The 24,968-nt window shown below is 37.0% G+C and overlaps 1 protein-coding gene across 1 annotated transcript in view; it reads right to left on the bottom strand.

The window, feature by feature from the left end:
- Positions 1-10,631: 10,631 nt before the first annotated feature.
- The window catches only part of LOC148942719 (uncharacterized), a 54,502-nt gene continuing 40,165 nt past the window's right edge, over positions 10,632-24,968 (bottom strand). The window contains exons 6-7 of the mRNA XM_089102342.1: positions 13,078-13,162; positions 10,632-11,333 (exon numbers count right to left, since the gene is read on the bottom strand). Coding sequence (XP_088958468.1) covers positions 10,632-11,333; positions 13,078-13,162 — 787 coding nt within the window. The remainder of the gene's footprint in view (positions 11,334-13,077; positions 13,163-24,968) is intronic.

Raw genomic sequence — 24,968 nt, 5'->3', positions numbered from 1 at the left:
ATGTAATCAATGGGAGAATACATATCCTGGTATGATTGGAAAGAATCCTAAACGTGATTTTAGTTTATTGCTAAGAGATTGGTATCGTCGTGGCTTTAGATTGTTTGGGAGGAGGAGCCAGGTCTACGGTTCAACTGTTGGAATAACAAAAGAGTTTGGTTTTTGCGTCATCGTTGTGAAGACAATGGCTACTATGATTATGAGCCTGCTGATTTTTATTTGGCTGTTACGGAATGTGATTCACCACTTGAGGACACTGTATGTGAGATTGCTTCAAATAAGCAAATTAAAACACTTGCGAATTTAACAAAATGAATGAGAATAGTATCATTGACTATACAAAGAGATATGATAAGAGTGAAATTACATTATACTGTAGAAAATGTGACCCTGACATTGCAGCACATCAGGATCAGTAGACAGTGAATTCAGATGATCTACCTACATTAGTTGTTCTCAACTAATACCTATATGTAGTAGAAGATGAAATTTAAAGAGTAGAAAAGTCGTTTTTTACCATATGTATATACATTATTTTTATTAATAAACAATTTTACACACATTTTTAGAACGTTTTATTCATACGGTACTACAATAAATATTAAACACATTTGAAAGTATATTTTCCACTAAGATGTCGTCCCGTCGAGGAAAGTCAACGTAAGTGCTGAGAAACTGATTGTAGGTATAGCCACGACATCTGAACATGAAAAAGAGTAGTGCATGAAAGCCGCATCTCTTTGTCGTTAAATTATGTACTCTCCTCTGATTTTGAATAATAGTTTTCCCACTGCTCACAATAAAGTTGTTGATGTGTGGAGTGTAGAATTTGTATGATAGGCCGAGAGGATTAAAAAATTCAATATTCTTCGCTGTTTGAAAGATGCATAGCCAATGACCTGTCTTCAAAGTCGATGGACTGCTATTAACAATGATTAGGGTATTGTTAACACTTGGAATTTTTTCAATGAAGTCCAATGTTATACAATAGGACTTTTACTGGGACATGTAAAAGTCCATGTTAAATACGTTTATTATTTGGTTTGTGTTTATGGTGGTAGGTCTAGTAGAAAACTGCCGTCGGGAGTGATTTCCCAATAAGTTTCAAATTGACTCAATGATACTAGTGTGATACTCTCAGTCAAAGCATTGGCAAATGTGCACTCTAACTTACATTCCCCGTTCGTACTATACTCATATCCTGGGTGCTAGACAGGTCCAAAACAATTACACCATGATTTTTTGAAAACATTGAATCGGTTATTCCATTTTCAAATAGTTGTGAATCATGATCTAGGGATTGCATGGTCAACTCATACAAAGTTCTGAAGGATTTTTTATCAAATGATAGAGTGTACAGTGGGATTCCATTCACTTTGCACACAAGGCTAGATAGACCAAAAAAATTCAAATCGTGGGGGGATGCAGTCCAGGATCCAACGGCACTGGTACTCTTCACAAAGGCCAAAGCGAGTTTTGATGGGAATTCTCAATTGATAAAAGATGAATCGGTATAACTGTGAGACTGTGGCAATGTGACATTGATTGGTGATCGTATGGGGGACAAGAAGTTTAATGTTGTTACCGTTGGCTCATAGCTTTTCCACTGCCAATGATGCAACAGAGCTCATAACCTTTTGTTTTCAAACATGAAGAATTGCTGAGATGATAATGACATTTGCATCAGGTGATATAGCAAGTGTTTTTCTCAAAATGAAATTTGATGGAGCTAATTGCAACTTTATATCAATCTTGACATTGGGGGGGGGGTAACCATTGGGATATATTGAATATCCCATGATATAATTTTCCAACTAGATGATACACCTGGGTCACTTTAGTAGTTAACTAACCGTCAGTATCAACACCTGATCGATATTCATAGCCCAATGACTGTCCTCTCAACTCCTTATATGCCTTCGGTGTCATCATCATACGTTGTATATAGCTTGCATAGTTGGACAAATTAGTACTAGTGCTCACCAATGTTCCATTAATTAATAAATTAATTTGTTTGAACAAGTTGTGCAGGATACAGTTTTCATAGGACAGACCATTGGCAGCAGTTGCAGTTGTAATGTCTGACTTTTTCTTCACCACAACATTTAAATCAATAAATGCTGATGATAAACCAATGAAATAGTCTTCGTTGGAAAATATCTGAAAGTGTATATTTTCTGAGAGGGGTTGTTGAGGGTAAATTGTTCATAGTAGCCATACTTGACACTAACATCAAAATTTTCAGCATTGAATAGATTCAATGAGGAGCTGATTGATGAATGTGATTCTTTGTGAGGGAGATAGGTCATCTTAATAGAAGATTTCCTTCTTTGATCTAGCAGTCTTTTTCTTCTTCTGCTTCTTATGGGTCTCTTTCATTTTATTCCTCAAAGTCGTTGTTGATGTCCTTCGCTTCCCGCCTGGGTAAAGACTGATAAGTGAATGATGACCACGCATCCTTTTTAATCCCTTCCCATTTTGTTGAGATTTTAATTGCTCGCCAACGGCTCTTGCTGAAGATCTAATATTTTCTTTAACATTCTTGTTGAAATTTTTACCCGACCCCCAGTCCTGTAGTGTTGAGGCAGCAAAATTTTATGCAGAAGGTACAAGATATTTTCCGGCAAGGGGTAGTGCAGAACGAAATATCCTAGCCACCCCGCTATTAAGACCATATCCAGACATTGTAGTACGCCCCTTGTAATAGTCCAATCCATGGCCTATTTTTCGTGGACTCAGAGCACCAACATAGCAGTTGATATCAGGACAGACAAATGGAAATCTTCTATTGTTCATCTTAGGCAGTGAGGATGCTTTGAAAATGACATGTAATCACAGCCAAACCTTTTGATATTGCTAGAGGATCACCTAATCCAGTTCTTAGTGTTAACTGACAGAGTATGATATGATCAATATGAAGTGTTTAAAGGGATACAGTGAAGGTGCTTTATTTTGTAATGATGAATATGATCTTGCTTGGTTTTTCGTTCAAGAGCTCGTAGGAGAGGGACATTTCTATTGCCAACTCTGGTTGTTTCGACAAATGGGGCATAGAGAAATATACTAGTATCCGAGGAGAAGGCTGGTGGATACTTAGCAAGAATAACATTAGTGCTTCCAGCACTTTACCTTTGATTATGTTGAGTTTAAAGCCCAGAACATCTTTTAGATTATCATTGACAATAACCTTTTCATTGGCAATGAGTGATCTAATGTATATCTTCCCCTCTTCCTTTGAATAGTTGAAACGAAAGGCCCCTTTTTTACGTGCGGAAACTCTTTTATTGATAGAACGACATAAATCATTCATACAGGTGAGTTCCTCGTGTTGTAATTCACCACATGGATAATCCAACCAATTGATCTTTTGAATTTTAGGTTTTTCGCCAACGGTTGGTGGCCAATCATGGGGTCTAATTTTTATATCATATTTGCGATCCTTTCTCAGGATCTCATATGTATTTTTGAGAATACATTCGACAAGAGCCACTTCATACGCACCGTCGAATTTGGTGGCGGCAGAGAGTTTCGTCCAAAAATCAATTGTTTTATTCAAATCATAGTAGAGGATCGGAGACGTTGGACAAAAATGTTACGTAAAAATCATTGGACATTGTTAATGTCTTCAACACCGATCCAAGTATCAAAATCAAAGTTGTATAATAGCCACCGAACAAGTAACTGTTTCTTGCCTCTGCGAGTACGAGTCTTTAATATCTTTTCAATTTGACAGATTTCACTACTGTTTCTATGTTTTTATACTTAACTGTCACAAAATCCGCCGAGAAGCTCTTTATCTTTGGTGTCTCGTAGACAATGAGATATGGGTTTGATGTCAAGGATTTATGCCACTTTAAAATGTTCAGTTAACCACAAGTAATTGCTCTTTTCAAAAACATTAGTTGTTCTATTAATTCGAACAGTATCACCAACATTGAATTTTTTCTTCAAAATCGTTTCATTGGAATATTGTTTAAGAAAAGTATCAAATGTATCATGATCAGAAAATGAACTTCCGTTGGGGTTGAGTTGGACAATGATCGATGGGGTCGTTGATTACAAATCAACATGATTTTATCTAAATCATGAATAAAAGCAGGTGTATTTTTCAATGTACAATACCTTGAAACTAAAAGTCAAATAGCTCTTATCAATCGTTTGGCCAATTCAGCCTTTATAGGAACTATGACTGTGGTATAGCATTGTAATATATTTCATTAGTAATTTTTCGAGATGTGGATTAACTAATTCACTCCCGCGATCTGTTTGAATTTTTTTTTATGATACTTGTTCGAGAATAATTTTCTAGCTCGAGCAGCTTAACTGCCTCTCTGTGTACGCCAGGGAATGGCAAATGCATAGCGACTAAAAACACTGATTGCAAGTAGAATGTACTTGTACGGTGTATTGTGACGCCTTTGAATCTCATCTAGAGTTAAGAGATCTGCTTGCATTATATGTAGGGGGAAAAAAGCTTTAGTTTTTCGATAATGATTAGAACGAAGTCTATGGTTTCTTTGTAGAGTGTAACTTGATTCATTTTGTAGATAGTCTTGTAAACTTCTAGTGCGAACAATAATGACTTTGGAGAGAGTGGTGGGGCAGCTTAAACTTCCCACTTCACCAATATTTTCATAAATACGTTTCAGAACTTCAACCTTTTTGAACGTAAACACGTAGTGTAACGTCCACTACCCTTTTGTATACTAGTGGGTGGTGGTGGAAGTGGTAACGTTGAGTTGATACGTCTTCGCTTTTTTCTAGCTGTCATTTGTGTGCTCCTCCTCCTCATCATCGTCAAATCAATGTTTCCACTAGGTGTGCTAGTATTTTCCAAGATTGATTTAAAATCTTCTTCTACTTCCTTATGTTTTAATGTTGTTTTAGATGATGAGGTAGGAGTATGTTAATTTAATTTTTTTAGAAGTTGCCTATAGCTAATAAGGCTTTTGGGGAAGTTTAATGTATTTAGAAAGTTGTATAGATGACTGCCAAATGATAAAAGTCCTTTACGAGTTGTAACCATATCATAGATTAAATCAAGCAGATTATAGCTCTTTGCTGGAATTATAATTCCTTTCTCTTTGCTATCAACTTGAATATGATCTTGAGCACTTTCCATGAGATATTTTATGAGTCGTTTATTTTGTTCACGATATGAGTGCGGTATTAGATTTCCAATGCTCGACACTATCGAATCCAATTCCTCCTTCTTTAATTGTTTTCCAGCAATATCAGTAGAATCCTGAGGAGATGGTTCTTTTTTGTGATCAATGACAGTCACATTGCCACTGGCTCTCGCAGGATAGGGCTTATGTTTGTCCACTCAGAGAAGTGCATCTTGAAGTAAAAGCAGTTTTTATCATCCTCAATATTCTCGTTGTTAATGAACTTAATCAGATTGTCCTCAAAGTGTTCCATGGGTGAAAGAGCGAGTTCTATTGGGGTCAATTTATAGGGTTTAACCATCTAAAGAAAACTGTTTATAAGTCCTGCAATTTTTGGCAGTAAAAGTGTAAAAAAACCACTCGCTTGGAGAAGACGTTTCCTTTAAAAGTTATTTCCTTTCTTTTTACAGTCCAAGGCATGTACAAGGGAACGATGTTGCTTTTCCTGTTGCTTAACTACTTCTGGCAGTTGAACATTGCCTTCGGTTAATTTTAAACAAAGTGCAGATATTAGATTAATGAAATCATTGTCAATACCATGTTTGAGTATGGCTTTCCTAAGTATGGGTTTTGAAGTGCCTAGAACGGAAAATAAATGTCTATTTTGATGTAATTTCTTCAGTGTCATGATGCCAACTCATAGCCTTTTTTACTATTCACGGGGAGATATACAGTGATTTCATTGTCAAAAATATAAGTGACTACACGTAAATCCTCAGGTGTATTTTGAATAAGATCCAATAGGATGTAGCCATAGGGTTTATTAGTTGCCTGATTATACGCTGAAAATAGAAATTTAGGGGTGCCGGGATATATTTGTTTATTGAAAGTTATTAGCGAGCTAGCATCACCAACAACTCTGTAGATGATATAGTAGGTACAGTTCAAAGCAAGTGTTCGCATAAATTTGCTCTGATGAAAGAGATTGTGTAGAACTAGAGTAACGGAAATATGTTCATGATGAGAGCGAACGATAAACAATTGTAAAATTTCCTGGGATCATTGTTCAATGTATTCAGCTAAATCGTCAATAATCAGCCAAGAGTTTGGTTCAATAATGTTGAAAACATCAAGTCCCTGTATGAATTGTATATGCATGCCCGATATAGCAATTGCTTTCATTTTATCATATAACTCCTGCCAAATACTGTAAAAAAAGTTGATTTTTTTTTCGGTTTTTCCATAAGCATTTTATCACAATTTTTATTATTTTAGTTAAGAGTGTCGTTTTGCCTGACATTGATGGACCATACAGAAACGATGTGATTGGTGTTTTAAATTGATACATATTGCTGTTTTCTTCAACAGCTCACCTACAACTAACTTTAGACCATAGATGTCTAATGACCAAATAGTTTCCCTAATTCTACTCCGTTCAAGAATAATGAGAAAAAAATCAATAAAGAATCATATTTTCTTTTATTATTAACATAAAAGCAGCACTTTACAAATAATACAATTAGAAAAAAGCACATTAAACAAGAAAAATACACTTAAGATTTTTATTTATTTATTTATAACAAAAACATAAACATTTATTTTGAATAAACACTTGAAAAAAAGCACTTTATATTTAATAAATACACTTTTTTTTATTTATTTATAGCAAAAAATTCAACATTTATTTTAAATAGACACTAGGAAAACAAAAACACTTAATATAATATCACATTTTTTATTTACAAAAAAAAACATTGGGATCCCCCCAAACCCCGGGGGCGGCCGCTGAGACGGCCGGGAAGTGCGGTGGGCCCACTGTGGCGGGACGAGGCCGGGTGGGGCATTAAATCACTATGAATATTAAAAATTAAATTATTAAGAAGTAACTGCTCTGCCTTGCACACACATATTGAAAATTTATTAAAACAAAAATTTAAACACCCACGACCCACCTTGTACTATGAAAGAATTTAAGTTAATTTTTCTAGGCCGAGTTGTTTTCTATACTCTACACATTCAACTCGGTCTGAAATTAAATAGTGGCAGTGTGGTAGTACCTTAACACCATCCTCAAGTACATAAACTTTTCCTGATATGGCCGACATGGCTTTTTTCTCAACTCTAACTGTGCAGTTTTCAAATTGTAAAGAGCGAATCGCCATGACTTTCGCTCTTGGGACTAAACTACGTTCCACACAGTTTCTATAGACACTCATATCGAAATTATTTTTTTAAAGTGTGTAGGCACCCCCTTGCAAACTTGTTTGATATCGTTGTTGAGCTTTTCCATACTGTACACCTTTAGACAAGGAACACCAATGGATATCAGATCAGTTTCGGTTTCAGATTTTAGCCATAGCAATTGATTTGGGGCCTGGCGTTTCACTAGCTCTGGATAGCAAGATTCATTCCATTTGGTGTAGTCCATTCGTGAGCTAATTTACTCTCCATTTTCCAAATCATTCAATAAATTTTCAATTTTAACTTTTAACAGGAGTAAATCAGCGTCCCCACAATACACTTGAACTTTTCCCTCAATCGGCCATTGTACCTTGCATACATTATAATAAAATGACAACATGAGTTTTTTTTTATATTTCTGTTATTGCACTCCCGCATGTAGTATTTTTATTTAAAACGATGATTCTTTCTTACGATGTAGGAGCACCATATAAGAGTCTATGATTGTGAACGATGTGAAGTTTGGATCCACAATGATTCAAGCACAATCTCTGGGATTGGTTACAATGTCACAACGAGCTCTGTTTCGTAAGCTTTCACACATTTTACCGAAGGCTGAGTTTAAAATGAGTTAGATTTCCTTCTCAACCTTTGTTTTCGCTTGTGAACGTTTACTGACAAAGGTGTCAATGAACGTTTTCATCGAAGACTTTTGTTCAAATTGGAGGGCTCTATGAATCTTTGTGTCTTTGAAGCCAATGGACACCATCCATTTACATAGCACGTGAGTTACAACGATATTCTGTTCCGGGTTGAGGTCAGCAATAAGTTTTGCTTTGAAGGCACCCAGTGCATACTCGCATCCTCTACTAAAAATAAATTGTAGGGACTCAGAGAGTCCCTACCCACCGGTCTATTTATGCACGGGAAAACAAAGTCTTTTACCGAGTCAAGGATTTCCATGGGTATTTAACCGTCAATTTAAAAAAACCATCCTTGCACACCAGTCTCCTCAACGGTAGCAATGTTGGGGGAATTCTAAGCACAAGGATTATTAAGCCATTTGTAATTCCCAAACGACAAACAATAGTGAGACATTGCTGACGGACAAAGGGATTTCATATCCAAAAACACCGTATCTGAATTTTGATCGGTGTGCTGTCCGGTCGGATCAATTTTCATGATACTGTCCCCATGAAAAACATACCAACCCCTCATTAATTTCTCTACAAATAGATGCTGATCCACGTCGGCGATCACACCTATTTCTTTTTTGGTGATTTTAAGAATCAGGTCAATCACCAAATGAGGAGTGGAAGAATAATACCCTAAATCCAACCCGAATTCCCCATAAATTCTATCCTTTTTTTACACACAATGTCCAGAAGAGTCAGTACATCACTGACCAAGTATAGTATACAGTAATCTCACCCATGTTTACACCCACCCGTGGCCCAAACCTTCTTAGCAAATTCATAGTCACTAGTGGTGCACTGAGTGCCCGTAAGAGAATTGTAAAATGCTTTAATAGGCGGTAATGACACCTCATCTAGCCTCAAGGCAGAGTTGTAGTGATCATATGCATATATGCCCTAACACGTAAATAAGTCATACATTTCATCATCGGGAAAGCACTATTTAAGGAGGGGAAGCTCTCAAAATTGTCACTTTTCTGTACCTGAATCAATTGACTTAAGAATTTCGGGAAGAAACTGAAAGAGTCTAAAAAACAGATTTTATTCAGGCATGTGTTACCCTTATCAACTGTTTTCCAATTGAATTCTTGCAGCAGTAGCTTCTCCGATGATTTGGGTATGATATTATATGAAAAAGAACCATCTATCCATGCGTTATCTACAACTCCCCCTTGGCAATGCGGGCCAACGCCGGTAAAATAAACTTTAAATCATAATTAGAATTGTGTATAAAAACCGGTACCAAATATTGCTGTCTAACGTTTATATTGCACGATTGATGTGAAAAACCTCTAAAGTTACTCCCTCTCGACGTAATTTCCTGCCATAAATGATCGTGGTCGATCACTTTCCTCTTTCCCCCATTCCCAACACTATCATCAAATTATCCCTTGCAAACCCAACATATTTTACGATTTTTAATGGCCAATCTGTCATCTGGTTATAGGAGCATAGGATAGTTTGTGTTTCGAAGGCGAGAAATTGCACCATTCGCTTTTTTAATTAGACTGGTCAATGCAGAGCGCACGCAGTCTTCACCACCAAACGACTCAACTACATCCAACACTTGTATGGTATTACTGGATTCTCGTTGCGCATGAGCGTAAGAGACCCATATGGCTTCGTGTATTTTAAAATGATTTGAATTTGACGAATCGGACACGTCTGTGAGTCTCACTTCGCAGTCTAAATCGATCTTATAGCTGTGTAGGAACGTGTTCTGAAAGTTCTTAAAACGTAAGATCGCTCTATCTCCGCTAACCATTTCAACAGCCTCGTATCCATGACGTTTACAGTGTTGCTTTAATCACATGACATTCAAGTGATGCTTTAACTTTAAATTACTACGAAATCTTGAGAGACGTGTTGGACAATAATAGCATACACCTTTCCCCTTTTTACCCTCCCCCAAAACCCTACTAATATCGGTTATTGGATTAAAAAGTCCTATTGAATCAGGCTCTGCGGGTGGTGTGTATAAAAGCCAGACCCAATGCTTCACTGACTCAATGGACGGAGCCCTCACTAGAAATAATATCCCCTTTTTATCAGAACGCTGGCCCTTTTCAAATTCTGTTTCATACTGCAACACCGTAACATCAATCTTTAAATGTGCATTAGCCCCCTCAACCATATCTATCCCCCTTAATGTTACGGGAAATTGACCATTTAAACAATTAAAATCTACTTTAGGAAACTTTGACCCATCCCCATTAACTGCTAATTCGTCAAACTTTTTCTTGAAGCATCCTTCAATCGAGGTCTAAAAGTGGCAATCAAAAATGCATACTTGAAACACTGTAACCTCGCATCGAAAGATGTTCGTTGTATTCCCTGAAAACCCTACAAATCAGAATTATATTTTATTCAATAGCCCTTCCTCCTCCATGTCCACCTCTTATAATAAAATCCTTTGTAAAACTACAGATGTTAACGCTTAAATTTTCTATGAATAAAACAACCGACCCGCTACCCCCCTCGTTATAATTATCTAGTTTAGTCACAATGCTGCTTACCCAATCTAAAAAAACCTCCTCATAATTTGACAAATGCGGGTGAACTGCTAACATTTTTGTATGCAAGTATTTTACTTAGAGTTCGCTCGCATTATTATTTAAAAAATATATTTTTAGTGCTATTGATGCCTTTAAACTGTCCCTCCCTCCCAAACCCCCTTCTGTTGTTCAAGAAGGGCTCGAATCTTGTTAACATAGGAGTGAGTAATAGCCAGGGGGTCTGTTATTATATCCCTTGACATTAAAGAGTTAAAGGGGTCACCGAAATTTGCGCTGTAGACATTCGTATGGTGCAAAGCAGAGTTAGATGGGGAAAAATCTGGAAGTATAAATTCTGGTGAGGGTATTGTTTCACTACTATCGTCAACCTCAATGGTGGGGGATGGGATAGAATCGTCAATAGCACCACCCCCAGTCTGTTCAACTGCATTATTTGTTCGTGGTGTAAAATCACCGAATTCACTGAGTATACATTCCACTGTGTTTCGGGATAGTTCATCTAGCCAGCCTACATTGTCCTCTGATGGAATTTCTTTATGATTATTGGCATGAGAACCCGGTTTAGATGCACTTTTGAGGCTATCCCCCAAATACTCATTTGTAAATCTATTTGTCCATTCCGGGTCCTTAACCATATCTATATCGAAACTTAAATCGTCTAGGCTAACCATATCCCCCAAAAAATCATTTATAAACCCCCTTTGCCATTGCATGTTATCGACAACTAAAGCATCATCATCTCTAAGGTCCATTGGTAGTGTAAGGATTGCCGAAGGTTCATTGCAAATAAGTGCTTCTTGAGCTGATGGTGGCGGTAATTCACCAATTTTAATCTATAAAAAACAGGGTTTATTTTCCATGTGAAATATCCACTATTTTATAAAGACAATAACTATGCCAATTTTTCACCCCGTCAAATCGTGCTCTTTCTAAACTATTATATTGGCTAAATATTTGTCCACTTCAATCATATAAAGTACATAAAGACAGCTTAACCAATTTTATGTTTCACCATTTTTATGATATTAATTTCACTGAAAATAGTTGAGCAGAAAAAAACACGGTACATATTTACTAGTTGGTAGGCATACATGACGTAAAGTTTGGCTAATGTGAATGAAATAAATGAAAGTACGATAAAAACATCTGTTACGGAGTTGGCAACACATCACTAGGAAGCGATAACCTATTTTTTCGTAGAGCATTTCAATTCGCTTCTACTCTCATGTTTACCGGCTATTAAATAAGTACCTAAAGGCATGTATTAAAGTTAAAGCACTATCTGATTAAGGTTTATTTTGCCCCACCCCTACTCTTTTTTTCTTCACCAATTAGCCTATGAGTATATACACACGCGCGCATACAACTAGCTGATTAGAAATTATTAACGGAGCACACGGATTTGGCAACGCCTCACTAAGAAGTGATAACCTATTTTTTTCATAAAGCATTTCAATGCGCTTCTACTCACATGTTTACCGGTCATTAAATAAGGACCTAAAGTCAGGTATCAAAGTTAAAGCACTATCTGATTAAGGTTTTTTTGCCCGCTCTTTTTTTTCTTCGTCAATTAGCCCTTGAGTAAATAATCACACGCGCGCATAGAACTAGCTGATTAGAAATTATTAATGGAGCAAACAACGTTCGTCTCGTTGAGTATACTTAATTAAGATTGCAAATGGAATATGGATAGATTTCACGACAAGCGCCTTATTTTCTTTAAATTCCTTTGAAAAATATACAAATTAAAGGAGGGTTTTCATATGCTAAGCTTGTTACTGCTAGAGGCCTTCCAGCATCTGATTTGGCCAAGAGGTATGCTGATGGGAACTTTGAGCATCAATGTCCTGGAATAAAAATTAATTTTCAGTCTTTTCACTAGGTAACTTATAACCTAATAGGCCTAAACTACAATCATCTTAAACACATAGAAAAAAAAAGAACGCCACAACTACTTGGAGCTTAAACTATCTATATTTTAAATACGATACATAAAGAAAAAAAACACAATTTTGAGTATTATGGCTCTTTGATATTGATTTAGATTAACCCTAAGTCCCATTCCTCTCACAAAACCAAAGCTATTACTCCAACACATTAACGATTTTGTTTATATTAAAATGGCGACACACTGATCAATTTCAGTCTTAAAAATGAGATATTTTTTTAAAGTAATTAAGAAATATTTTAAGCCAAATAGCCTATATCTATATGGGTATCATAAAAAATTTTTCAAATACGTAATATAAAGAAAAAAACACATAATTTTGAGTATTATGGACGTTTGATATTAATTCAGAATAACCATAAGCCTCACCCCACCGCAAAACAAAAGCTATTACTCCAACACATTAATGATATTGTTTATATTTAAAGGCTAAACATTGATCAATTCTAGTGTTAAAAATGAGATATTTCTGTAAAGTAATTAAGAAGCATTTTAAGCCAAATAGCCTATATCTGAACGGGTCTCATAAAACATACGAATTTGTTTGATAATTGCTAAGTTTGCTGAAAGCCAGACGATAGACAATTTAGTCTTAAATATGAATATTCTTACATGTGTTCTGTTAATACCTTTAAAGCTGACCAGCTGTCACATAAACATATGAATTTACATTCGATAATTGCAATAGTTCCATGAGCCCCAGATGAAAGATACCTAGTAGGTAACTATAGAAAAAATTCTCGAATAAAAACAAATAATATATATTTACTTACCAAGAATCTTTTAGAGTTCTCCATTGGAAAAATGAATAAATTTAACAATAAAGGGTTACCTTTTCAAGATATTTTTTCAACTGATCCAGAAAAACTAATTGTATCTGTATTTATACTGAAAAAACATGATTATATTCCCTCCAGGTGAAACCAGTATTTTTACAGAGACCATCTTTGAATACGTAACACGACAAACTTTAGTTTTGGCTATAGAACCTAGAAAAACATGTCTGACAAGGCTTGTAGTCGCGAAATATATAGATACCTGCCCATGGTAAGGTATGTATCCGTGAAACTGCACACATATTCTTGTGTAATTCCTTATACATCTCTGATTGGCCCAGTAAATAGGTGTTGCCTCAGAAACCTGTGTGCTATGGCACATACCGGTCCTATTAATAGATGAATGACCGTGGTAAGCCAATGTACTTGTTAAATGGCTCACATATTTATGCCTCAGGCTTAGGATTCACATCTATTATTGCCTTACTACTTATTACTGTTGGTTTTGGTTGTTTTTTATGTTTGTTGGATGATGGTTATGTTTGTTGGTTATGTTTGTTTTTTGTTGGCTATGTTTGATGTTTGTTGGTTATGTTTACTGGTTGATGGTTATGTTTATTTCTTATTGTTTATGTTGTTTCTTGGTTATGTTTGTTGGATGTGATTGTTGGTTATGAGTGTTAGTTGTGTCTGATGTTTGTTGGCTATATTTGTTGAATGTGATTGTTGTTATGTTTTTTTGTTTGTTGGTTATGTTTCTTGTTTGTTGGTGGATGGTTATGTTTGTTGGTTATGTTTGTTATGAGTTTTGGTTATGGTTTTAATTATATCTGTTGGTTTTTGGATGATTGTAATGTTTTTTGGATGATGGTTATGTTTGTTGGTTATGTTTGTTGTTTGTTGGTTATGTTGGATGTGGTTGTTGGTTATGACTGTTGTTTGTTGGCTATGTTTAATGTTTGTTGGTTATATTTGTTGGATGTGATTGTTGTTTATGTTTTGTTGGTTACGTTTCTTGTTTTTTGGTCTATGGTTATGTTTGTTGTTTATGTTTGTTGGTTATGTTTGACGGTTATGTTTGTTGGTTATGATTCTCGCTTGTGTTTGTTGGATGTGTTTGTTGGTTATGTTGGTTTGATATTTTTTGGTTATGTTTGTTTGTTAATGGTTATGTTTGTTGGTTGATGGTTTTGTTTGTTGGTTAGGTTTGTTGGTTATGTTTGTTGATAGTTGGTTATATTTGTTGGTTATGTTTGTTGTTTAATGGTTATGTTTGTTGGATGTGATGGTTGGTTATGTTTGTTGGCTTGCTTGTTGCTTTGGATATATTTGAAAATAAATGCTGTTAGTAGCCATTGCCAACCCTTGTTTCAAGGCAAAATTTCCAGGTGCTTTTCCCCTATACATGTCCAAACATGCCCCCCAGGTGGAAGAAGCCTTTTTATAGCACATTAGATACGTGGACCTACCAGACACTCAAGCCATCACACCTAGGCAAGACTCCCAAGACACACCCCTCCGGACTCCAAAGACGTCACACGACTTATCCCGTTTCAAACGGACAGGTCTAATACACTTGATGCAATTTTACGTAACTTTGCGACGGGAACCCATGGACGAATCCCCGCTTATAACTTAGCGAGAGAACACATCTTACCTAATGAATATGCAACACTACCACGTAATACTGTTTTTTGCCCGAAACACTCAAAGCATTTTTCTTTAACTTAATGTCGGCTCACGCTTTATGTAAGGTCACGTAATGATTGCACAACCATAATTGCCACATAATACCATTTTGACATTTTGGCCCGAAACCCTCAACACACTTGTCTTCCTTATGGCATTTTATTTTTACCCTGAAACGCTCAATACATTTTTCTTTATTTCATTAGTTGTTTCTTTGACCTTGCTAGTACTCTAATGGTACATTTTATTTCAATGGATTTGTGCCCTAAGCTAGTCGTCCATGAGACCATTTCGAGTATTTTGTTCGACTCTTAACATTCTAAAATTATCCTGATGTATGATACCTAAGATTCCCTATTTTTGGCAAACACTAGAATGACGTTTTACTGTCTCAAACTTGGCAACCTCCTGAAGGCAATCGCTGTCAAGGTATTAATAGCAATAGAGACTAAGGATTCATTCAATTAAGTAACCTCCTTAATCGTCCAAAAGAATATATCTTTAAAACACAGACTTTGTAAATAAAGATTTTATTATTTCAAACAAATTGACAAGCAATAGTAAAAACATTGAAAAAGACATTTAAAAAACACGATAAAATACAAAAGGTGAAAAAAGCCAAATCATAATATACGCAAATAAAGAACCGTGTGTTATAGAAAATCAAAGGTCCTTGCATGCAACCAATAGGGTAGGGGGGAGTGATATTAGAGATGGATTTAAAGCGGTTTAAGAGATTTTAAGGAAACCCCTTTTTCATTGAGCTAAATTTATGAGTATTTCACAATATTCTAGAAATATATTTCGCCTTCCACCTAGTATTCATTTTCAGAGGCCCCTTGATAATAGATGCGATTTTTGGGCATTATTTTGGCTTATAAAAGGAAGAAATATAAACAATTAAGTGCGTAATTTAAGGAAAGATGAGGGGAGAGGACTCCAGGGAAGAGGGGTGTCTGTGGGGGGAGGGGGCCTGTTTTTTTGGTCTCCAGCTCAGTACTGCCTTTTTTATCCAGTCATTTATGTTTATGTTTATTTTTTTTCGTCGCGCAGAGTGGTAATTTTCAAGTATTTAATTTTTAAATGTTTTCTTGTTTTTTTGTTAGCCCCCAGTGGCCGTCCCTCGACTAGGGTACTGGCTCACTCCCTGGCCCCTCTGATTGAGGGTCCAGTCTACCGAGCAGTTTGTCTCAGTCCTTACGCAACCAGGGCCCATTTTTCAGCAAAAATATCAAAACACGCAAAGGGGGAAATTCTATATCGAAAAATTCTTGTTCCCACCCATCCGGCACATTACAGAGGAGTTTGGTCAGTGTTAACTCATTCCGGGGACAGAATCCGGACTGCGGTTAGACTATAAAATAGGATAAAAATGGTCTCGCTCGAAATAATTTAAAAAGTAGTAATAGTAGTGAAATCATCATAGAATATCTAGGACATGCCCCCTTCTAACGTCACAGCATCCCTGAATCTAGCGCTCAGCTGGAAATATTTCCACCCCTGAACCCCCCCCCCGTGGGATTCCAGGGGTTCTAATATTTATTCTGTATTAACAAGATTCCCATCCATTTTTGATACATTATTTTTCTGGAGGACCCCAGGATTTCCGGGGCCATGTCTAATATGGAAGACGCCATTGTATCTTACAAGCTAGACTCTAGAATCCCATAGGGGAATCCTCCTAAGCCCTGTACACACGCGGGTGCTGCATAATAACGGCGGTGTATATCTTAAGCAATGACACCTAATGGGAGAGGTTGGAAGATCATCTTGCGAGAAGGATTGATACCCAAACCATTAAATATAATTATGACCCAGAGCGGAATGGCACTGCTACACTGTTTTTAAGGTAACTCCAGCCTTCATCACCCACCATCACCCTTTTGGTGCCAGTCCTTATCGCCCCCAAGGATATTTTCAACCTTTTTCACTCCGAAAATACGCTAAGGAATCGCATTAAACACTATATTGTTGAAAACAGAGGAGCCCCCACCCTTTTTTTGCTAGCGTTTGATACTCTAAGAATTTCACCTCACAATGATCCACTATTACTGCCCCTGTGACACACCTTTGTCATCACCTCATCTCCCCCGAAACACTTTTCAACATTTCATGTTAAAAGTTTTACGTCACGTCATTCATTTGGGTTTTTGCAAGCGATTCACGCCACAGTACCACACTATAACTACTCTCTATCACCTCGATGACATCTGCCATCATCATTGTAAGAGTCTTCTAACAACTGTCATTTGAACAGTGTTGTCATTATAAAATATGCTATAACATTCTAGTATACTCAAAAGTTGATGTTAATACAGATGTAGATGGCAAGAAAAGAATTTTAATAAAGAAATTCAGAACAATCCATAGAAATCCTTGCAAATCAAGTAGTAAGACGATTATGAGTATGTACTGTCAAGGATCGTAAGCACCAATGACCCTAACCACCAGGGACCTCAACCCCCAAAGGTCTCCTATCCCCAACCTCCAAGTGGGTCCCCTCCCCCCAACTTTTTGGCCCCCTCCCCCCCCCCCCCCATTTTGTTATACTTTTTTTTTTAGTTTTTATTTTTTGAATTTTTTTTTTATTTTTTTTAACATGATATTTTTTCAACTTTTTTTACATCTCTTAGAATGACTTGAAACATACTTAAAACATAAAAAAAATCACATTTAATATTTTCCAAATTCAAAATGAGAAAGATATAGAAATATTAGTCGTGACTTTTAGTATTAGAAAAATATCATTTGTAGTAGCACTTTTTTTTACTAATTTTTTTTTTGGACTTCGAAATTATTCAACTTTTTTTTAACGTATCTTAAAATGACGCGAAATATGCTTATGGCTCTAACAATTGGGCTCTATGCTTGCTCAGAGACACGATATGGCTTTCCCACTGGTACTCTATGGCCGGTTATCGACACTACCTGGTTTATTGCATGCATTAAATCAGTATTTTTTACACGGTGGAACGATAAACACATAACTAATATCTATAAAAAAAAGTGAAGATGAAGCATTTTAAGAAAGTTTGTTCACGTGATAGTGTTGTTGTAGCATTAAATGCTGACAAGGAGAAGTATTTAAACTATGAAATAAGTACAAGTGGTAACACTATCGGAAACTTATGCGTGCATTGTCACGACAGTAAGGAATTAAATTTCTTTGGAGTAAAAAAAATTCAACTCTTTAATGGTGGATATGCGAGATTGAGATCTCCGGAGGTGATTGCACTCAAAGAGAATGCCAACATAAAAGTAATAGTTGATGAAGAGGGGTATCTTCTTGCTAGTGCTTGTGGTAACATGTTACCCAGTGTTAAACCATATCGTCAGCTTTCGGATAGTAGCAGTCAAATGAAAGCAAAGACGAAAAGAAAGGCCTACTCTTCTACTAATATCATAAGCCACATCTTGTGTACGTGCCAGAGATGTTACCTGTGTAAAAGTGAACCTAGTGAACCCACTCTAAGTGAACCTAGATTAACCCAACTTTTTGCATGTCTCTCTCACTATGACTGTGTGTCTTAGCGGGTTTGCTGCCATATATAATTGATCTAGCCTAAATTCAACGTAACGATGCATAAAACATTGGGAGAAGCAAACACCCACCCAGATAAACTGGCAAAGAGAGTGAGAGATACAAAAACACATACAAATATATGTATTCAGACACAAAAACCGACAAAAAGATACACTGAGATAAGCAAACAACCACCCAGAAACACAAGATAAGGAAGTGACAGAGACAAAAACACATACAAATATATAGATTTAGACATACAAACCCACAAAGACAGGCACTGGGACAAGCAAACACGCACCCACACACACACAGGCAAAGAGAGTGAGAGTATAGATTCAGAAGTACTAACTGACAAAGACACGCACTGGGAGAGGCAAACACCCACCACACAGGCAAAGAAATTGAGATATACAAAAACGTATACAAATACATAGATTAAGGCATACAAACCGACAAAGACAGGCAGTGAGAGAAGCAAACATCCACCCAGAAACATAGGCAAAGAGAGTGAGAGTATAGATTCAGATGTACAAACCGACAAAGACAAACATTGGGAGAAGTATACACCCACCCAGATACACAGGCAAAGAGAGGGAGAGAGACAAAAACACATACAAATACATAGACTAAGACATACAAACCAACAATGACAGGCACTGGGACAATTAAATACCCACCCAGACACACACACAAGCAAAGAAAGTGAGAGGGACAAAAACACATACAAATATATGGAGTCAGACATACAAACCGTCAAAGACAGGCACTGAGATAAGCAAACACCCGCTCAAATCTATATGTTTGTATGTGCTTTTTGTCTCTCTCACTCTCTTTGCTTGTGTTTCTGGGTGCGTGTTTGCCTGTTCTCATGTTTGTCTTTGTTGGTTTCTATGTCCGAATCTATATATTTGTATGTGTTTTTTGTCTCTCTCACTTCCATTGGTTGTGTGTCTGGGGGGTTGTTTGCTTATCTCATGTCCTATTCTTGTCGTTTTTTATGTCTGAATCTATAAATTTGCACTAGATTTTGTCTCTCTCGCTCTTTTTGCTTGTATGTCGGGGCGGGTGTTTGCTTGTCCCAGTGCCTGTCTTTGTCGGTTTGTAGGTCTTAATATATGTATTTGTATGTGTTTTTATCTCTCTCCTTTTCTTTACTTATATGTCTGGGCGGATGTTTGCTTCTCTCAGTGCCTGTCATTGTCGGTTTGTATGTCCTAATCTATGTACTTGTATACGTTTTTGTATCTCTCACTTTCTTTGCATGTGTATCTGGGAGGGTGTTTGCTTCTCCCAGTGCGTGTCTTTGTCGGTTTGTACATCTGAATCTATACTCTCATTCTCTTTGTCTGCGTGTCTGGGTGCGTGTTTGCTTGTCCCAGTGCCTGCCTTTGTCGGTTTGTATGTCTTAATCTATGTATTTGTATGTGTTTTTTGGGTCTCTCACTTCCATTGCTTGTTTGTCTGGGCGGCTGTTTGCTTATCTCAGTGCCTGTCTTTGAGGGTTTGTTTGTCTGAATCTATATATTTGTATGTGTTTTTGTGTCTCTCACTTCCTTTGCTTGTGTGTGTCTGGGTGGGTGTTTGCTTGTCCCAGTGCCTGTCTTTGTCGGTTGTATGTCTTAATCTATGTATTTGTATACGTTTTTGTATCTCTCACTTTCTTTGCCTTTGTATTTGGGTGGGTGTTTGCTTCTCCCAGTGCGTTTCTCTGTCAATTAGTACGTCTGAATCTATACTCTCACTTTCTTTGTCTGTGTGTGTCTTGGTGAGTGTTTGCTTGTCCCACTGCCTGTCTTTTGTCGGTTTGTGTGTCTTAATCTATGTAGTTGTATATTTTTTTGTATCTCTCACTTACTTTGCTTGTGTGTCTGGGCGGGTGTTTGCTTATCTCAGTGCCTGTCTTTGACGATTTGTATGTCTGAATCTATATATTTGTATGTGTTTTTTGTCTCTCTCACTTCCTTTGCTTGTGTGTATCTGGGCGTGTGTTTGATTGTCCCAGTGCCTGTCTTTGTCGGTTTTTATGTTTTAATCTATGTATTTGTATGTGTTTTTGTCTCTCTCACTCTTTTTGCCTGCGTATTTGGGTGGGTGTTTGCTTCTCCTAATGTTTTATGCATCGTTACGTTGAATTTAGGATAGATCAATTATAGATGGCAGCACACCCGCTCAGACACACAGTCATAGTGAGAGAGACATGCAAAAAGTTGGGTTAATCTAGGTTCACTTAGAGTGGGTTCACTAGGTTCACTTTTACACAGGTATCAGTTCCGGCACGTAGACAAGATATGGTTTATGATAGTAGTAGAAGAGTAGGCCTTTCTTTTCGTCTTTGCTTTTATTTGAATGCTAATACCCGAAAGCTAACGATATGGTTTAACACTGGGTAACAAGTTACCACAAGCACTAGCAAGAAGATGCCCCTCTTCATCAACTACTATTTTTATGTTGGCATTCTATTTGAGTGCAATCATCTCCGGAGATATCAATCTCGCATATCCACCATCATAAGAGTTGAATTTTTTTGGTACTCCAAATAAACGAGGGTTTGTATGTCTGAATCTATATATTTGTATGTCTTTTTGTCTCTCTCCCTTCCTTTGCTTGTGTGTGTCTGGGCGGGTATTTGCGTGTCTCTTTGCCTGTCATTGTCGGTGTGTTTGTCTTAATCTATGTATTTGTATGTGCTTTTGTCTCTCTCACTCTCTTTGCCTGTGTATCTGGGTGGGTGTTTTGCTTCTCCCAATGTTTGTCTTTGTCGGTTTGTACGTCTGAATCTATACTCTCACTCTCTTTGCCTCTGCTTCTGGGTGGATGTTTGCTTCTCTCACTGCCTGTCTTTGTCGGTTTGTATGCCTTAATCTATGTATTTGTATACATTTTTGTATCTCTCACTTTCTTTGTCTGTGTATCTGGGTGGGTGTTTGCTTCTCCCAGTGCCTGTCTTTGTCGGTTTGTACTTCTGAATCTATACTCTCACTCTCTTTGCCTGTGTGTGTCTGGGTGAGTGTTTGCTTGTCCCACTGCCTGTCTTTTGTCGGTTTGTGTGTCTTAATCTATGTATTTGTATATGTTTTTGTCTCTCTCACTTCCATAGCTTGTGTGTCTGGGTGGATGTTTGCTTATCTCAGTGCTTGTCTTTGAGGGTTTGTATATCTGAATATAGATATTTGTATGCGTTTTGTCTCTCTCACTTCCTTTGCTTGTGTGTATTTGGGCGGGTGTTTGCTTGTCCCAGTGCATGTCATTGTCGGTTTGTATGTCTTAATCTATGTATTTGGATGTGTTTTTGTCTCTCTCACTCTCTTTGCCTATGTATCTGGGTGGGTGTTTGCTTCTCCCAATTTTTTATGCATCGTTACGTTGAATTTAGGTTAGATCAATTATAGATGGCAGCACACCCGCTCAGACACACAGTCATAGTGAGAGAGACATGCGAAAAGTTGACAAGATTTGGTTTATGAAAATAGTAGAAGAGTAGGCCTTTCTTTTCGTCTTTGCTTTTATTGGAATGCTAATACCCGAAAGCTGACGATATGGTTTAACACTGGGTAACATTTTACCACAAGCACTAGCAAGAAGATGCCCCTCTTCATCAACTATTATTTTTTGTTAGCATTCGCTTTGAGTGCAATCATATCCGGAGATCTCAATCTCGCATATCCACCATCATAAAGAGTTGAATTCTGTTGGTACTCCAAAGAAATTTAATTCCTTACTGTCATGACAATGTAGGCATACGTTTCCGATAGTGTTACCACTTGTACTTATTTCATAGTTTAAATACTTCTGCTTGTCAGCATTCAATGCTACAATAACACTATCATGGGAACACACTTTCTTAAAATGTTTCATCTTCACTTTTTTTTATAGATATTAGTTATTTGTTTATCGTTCCACTGTGTAAAAAATACTGATTTAATACATGCAATAAACTAGGTAGTGTCGATAACCAGCCATAGAGTACCAGTGGGAAAGCCGCATCGTGTCTCTGAGCAAGCATAGAGTACAATTGTTAGAGCCATAAGCAAATTTCATGTCATTTTAAGATACGTAAAAAAAAGTTGAATAATTTCAGTCCAAAAAAAAAATTTAGTCAAATAAAAAAAAAGTGCTATTACAAACAATATTTTTCTAATAGTAAAAGTCACTAACATTTCTATATCATTTTATTTTGAATTTGGAAAATATTAAATGTGATTTTTTTATGTTTTAAGTATGTTTCATGTCATTCTAAGAGATGTAAAAAAAAATTTGAAAAACAATATCATGTTTAAAAAAATGAAAAAAAATCAAAAAAAGGATAATAAAAGGGGGAGGGGGAGGGGGCTAAAAAAGTTGGAGAGAGGGGACCCCCTTGGAGGTTGGGAGTAGGAGACCTTTGAAGGTTGAGGTCCTTGGTGGTTAGGGTCATTGGTGCTTACGATCCTTGACGGTTCGTACTCATAATCGTCTCACTACTTGATTTTCAAGGATTTCTATGGATTGTTCTGAATTTCTTTATTAAAATTCTTTTCTTGCCATCTACATCTCCATTAGTATCAACTTTTTAGTATACTAGAATGTTATAGCATATTTTATAATGACAACACTGTTCAAATGGCAGTTGTGTGTTATACAGAACACATCGGAGAAGTAAAGCTAGGTCAACTCACAAGACCATTTTATCATTGTTAACCATTCCCATAGATTGATGCTATCCCAAATTTATAATAAATAAGCTATGAGTTAACAGCCCCTTCGGGGTTACCTTAACTGGTAATCAGTTTAACCCTTTCTTACCACCTTCATACAATCCATTCACCAATTTAGATCAATCTCACCCCTATTATTCAATCATCAATTAAGATCAATTCGCAAATTCTATACCTTTTTTCGCAAATAGAGTTACTTTTTAGGTAAATGATTAGACACCATATGCCATCAATTCCAGACGAGATGCAAGGTACCTTCAACCTAGAGGTTATTAGTTTTTGAAAATGTTTGACTCTACTTGGCTGTATCTCTAGTAAAAACATTATTCATACGAAAAAACATGATTATCTAGCCCATACAACTGAAACCAATATTTTTTTTACAGAAGGCCCAATAAACCTTTTGAATACGTAATGTGAAGATCTCAAGTTTTGGCACTGAAACCCGTCTGGTTGCATTACACAATCTTGTCCCTGGTTCCAAATATAACGTGTTTGATCGCTTTATAGGCCAATAATATAGAGGGGTTGGTCGCTTTATACGACCTGTTCTGAAACCAGCATTCAGGTTACTACTGACGTGTGGGGGGATAGCTGTCCTCCGATCACTTTGAATCTTAAAAAGGGTGCTAGAACTTCTGATTACCAATCAAATGAGCCCCTCCGAAATTTATGTGACCAATTTTTCTATAAAAACCCTTATATACCGGAAAGATATAACTTAAAACCTTGGCCTGTTAGACCTCCGTTATTATTTTCTAAATGTTCCAAATTCATACACCCAGTCATACCTGAGTTACGGCCTTTTGACAATCCGTACACACATAACGTGTGTTGATTTAGTCAAGCACTCTCCTTAACATTCTTTGAAAGGCTGTCTTAAATTCCCTTCGTCTTTATCAAAAATAAAGTTGAAACATGCATAACATATACTATATGTGACCAATGAACGAATTGCGTAACTTACAGGTCTTCAATCTGAAGACTGTGGGGAGGGTGACATCACCAAAGACATAACTACTAAACCTTTCAATAATGCTGAACAAAATAGTTGCCTTAATATTATGATTGTATGTGTTTTGGGGAACGATAGGCTTCTTGGGGAGGGGCTGTTTGCCCTCCATTAACTTTTGACTCTTGAAAAAGGCAGTATATATTCCGACTTCCAATCGAATGAGCCCCATCCGATCCGAAGTTTGTACGACCAGCTGTTCCATAAAAACCTCATATGCCCAGGGCATAACTTACAACCCTTGCTCCTGGGCCCAGGAGGGTTATGTCCACCCTGAAGCCATTGTCTTATGCTCCTTGGACTATTATAAACAAAATGACTATCTCACAATTTTGATCGAATACGTTTGGGGAAAAGAGGGTGTTGCGGAGGCGGAGGGCTAGTTGGTCTCCATCAATTTTGAGTCTTTAAATGTAACTAGAACTATACATTTCCAATCAAACGAGCTTACTCTAAAGTTCACACAACCATCTCTTCCATAAATAGCTTATATACCCCCCGGGCATAACTTACAACCCTGGCTTCCAGACTCTGGGGGGTTGTATCATCCCCAATGACCTTGTTATGTGATCTTTGGACTGCTTTTGAACAAATGACTATCTAAAAATTTCCATCGGATGCATATGGGCAAAATAGACCATAAGGAGGGTGGTCTAGTTGCTCTCTAATCATTTTGACTCTTAAAAAGGCCACTAGAATATCTTATTTCAAATCTAACAGGTCCCCTCCGAAGTTTATACCTCCGCCCTTTCAACTTAAACCTTGTATAAACCCAGGGCACAACTTTTAACCCTTGCCGTAAGGGCTGTGGGAGGGGTGTCAT

This window comes from Artemia sp. Qi Xiang Cuo, chromosome 16, assembly GCF_049724085.1.
Source record: "Artemia sp. Qi Xiang Cuo chromosome 16, ASM4972408v1, whole genome shotgun sequence".
In the NCBI taxonomy this organism is placed as follows: Eukaryota; Metazoa; Arthropoda; class Branchiopoda; order Anostraca; family Artemiidae; genus Artemia; species Artemia sp. Qi Xiang Cuo.
This window is presented reverse-complemented; position numbering and strand designations above follow the sequence as displayed.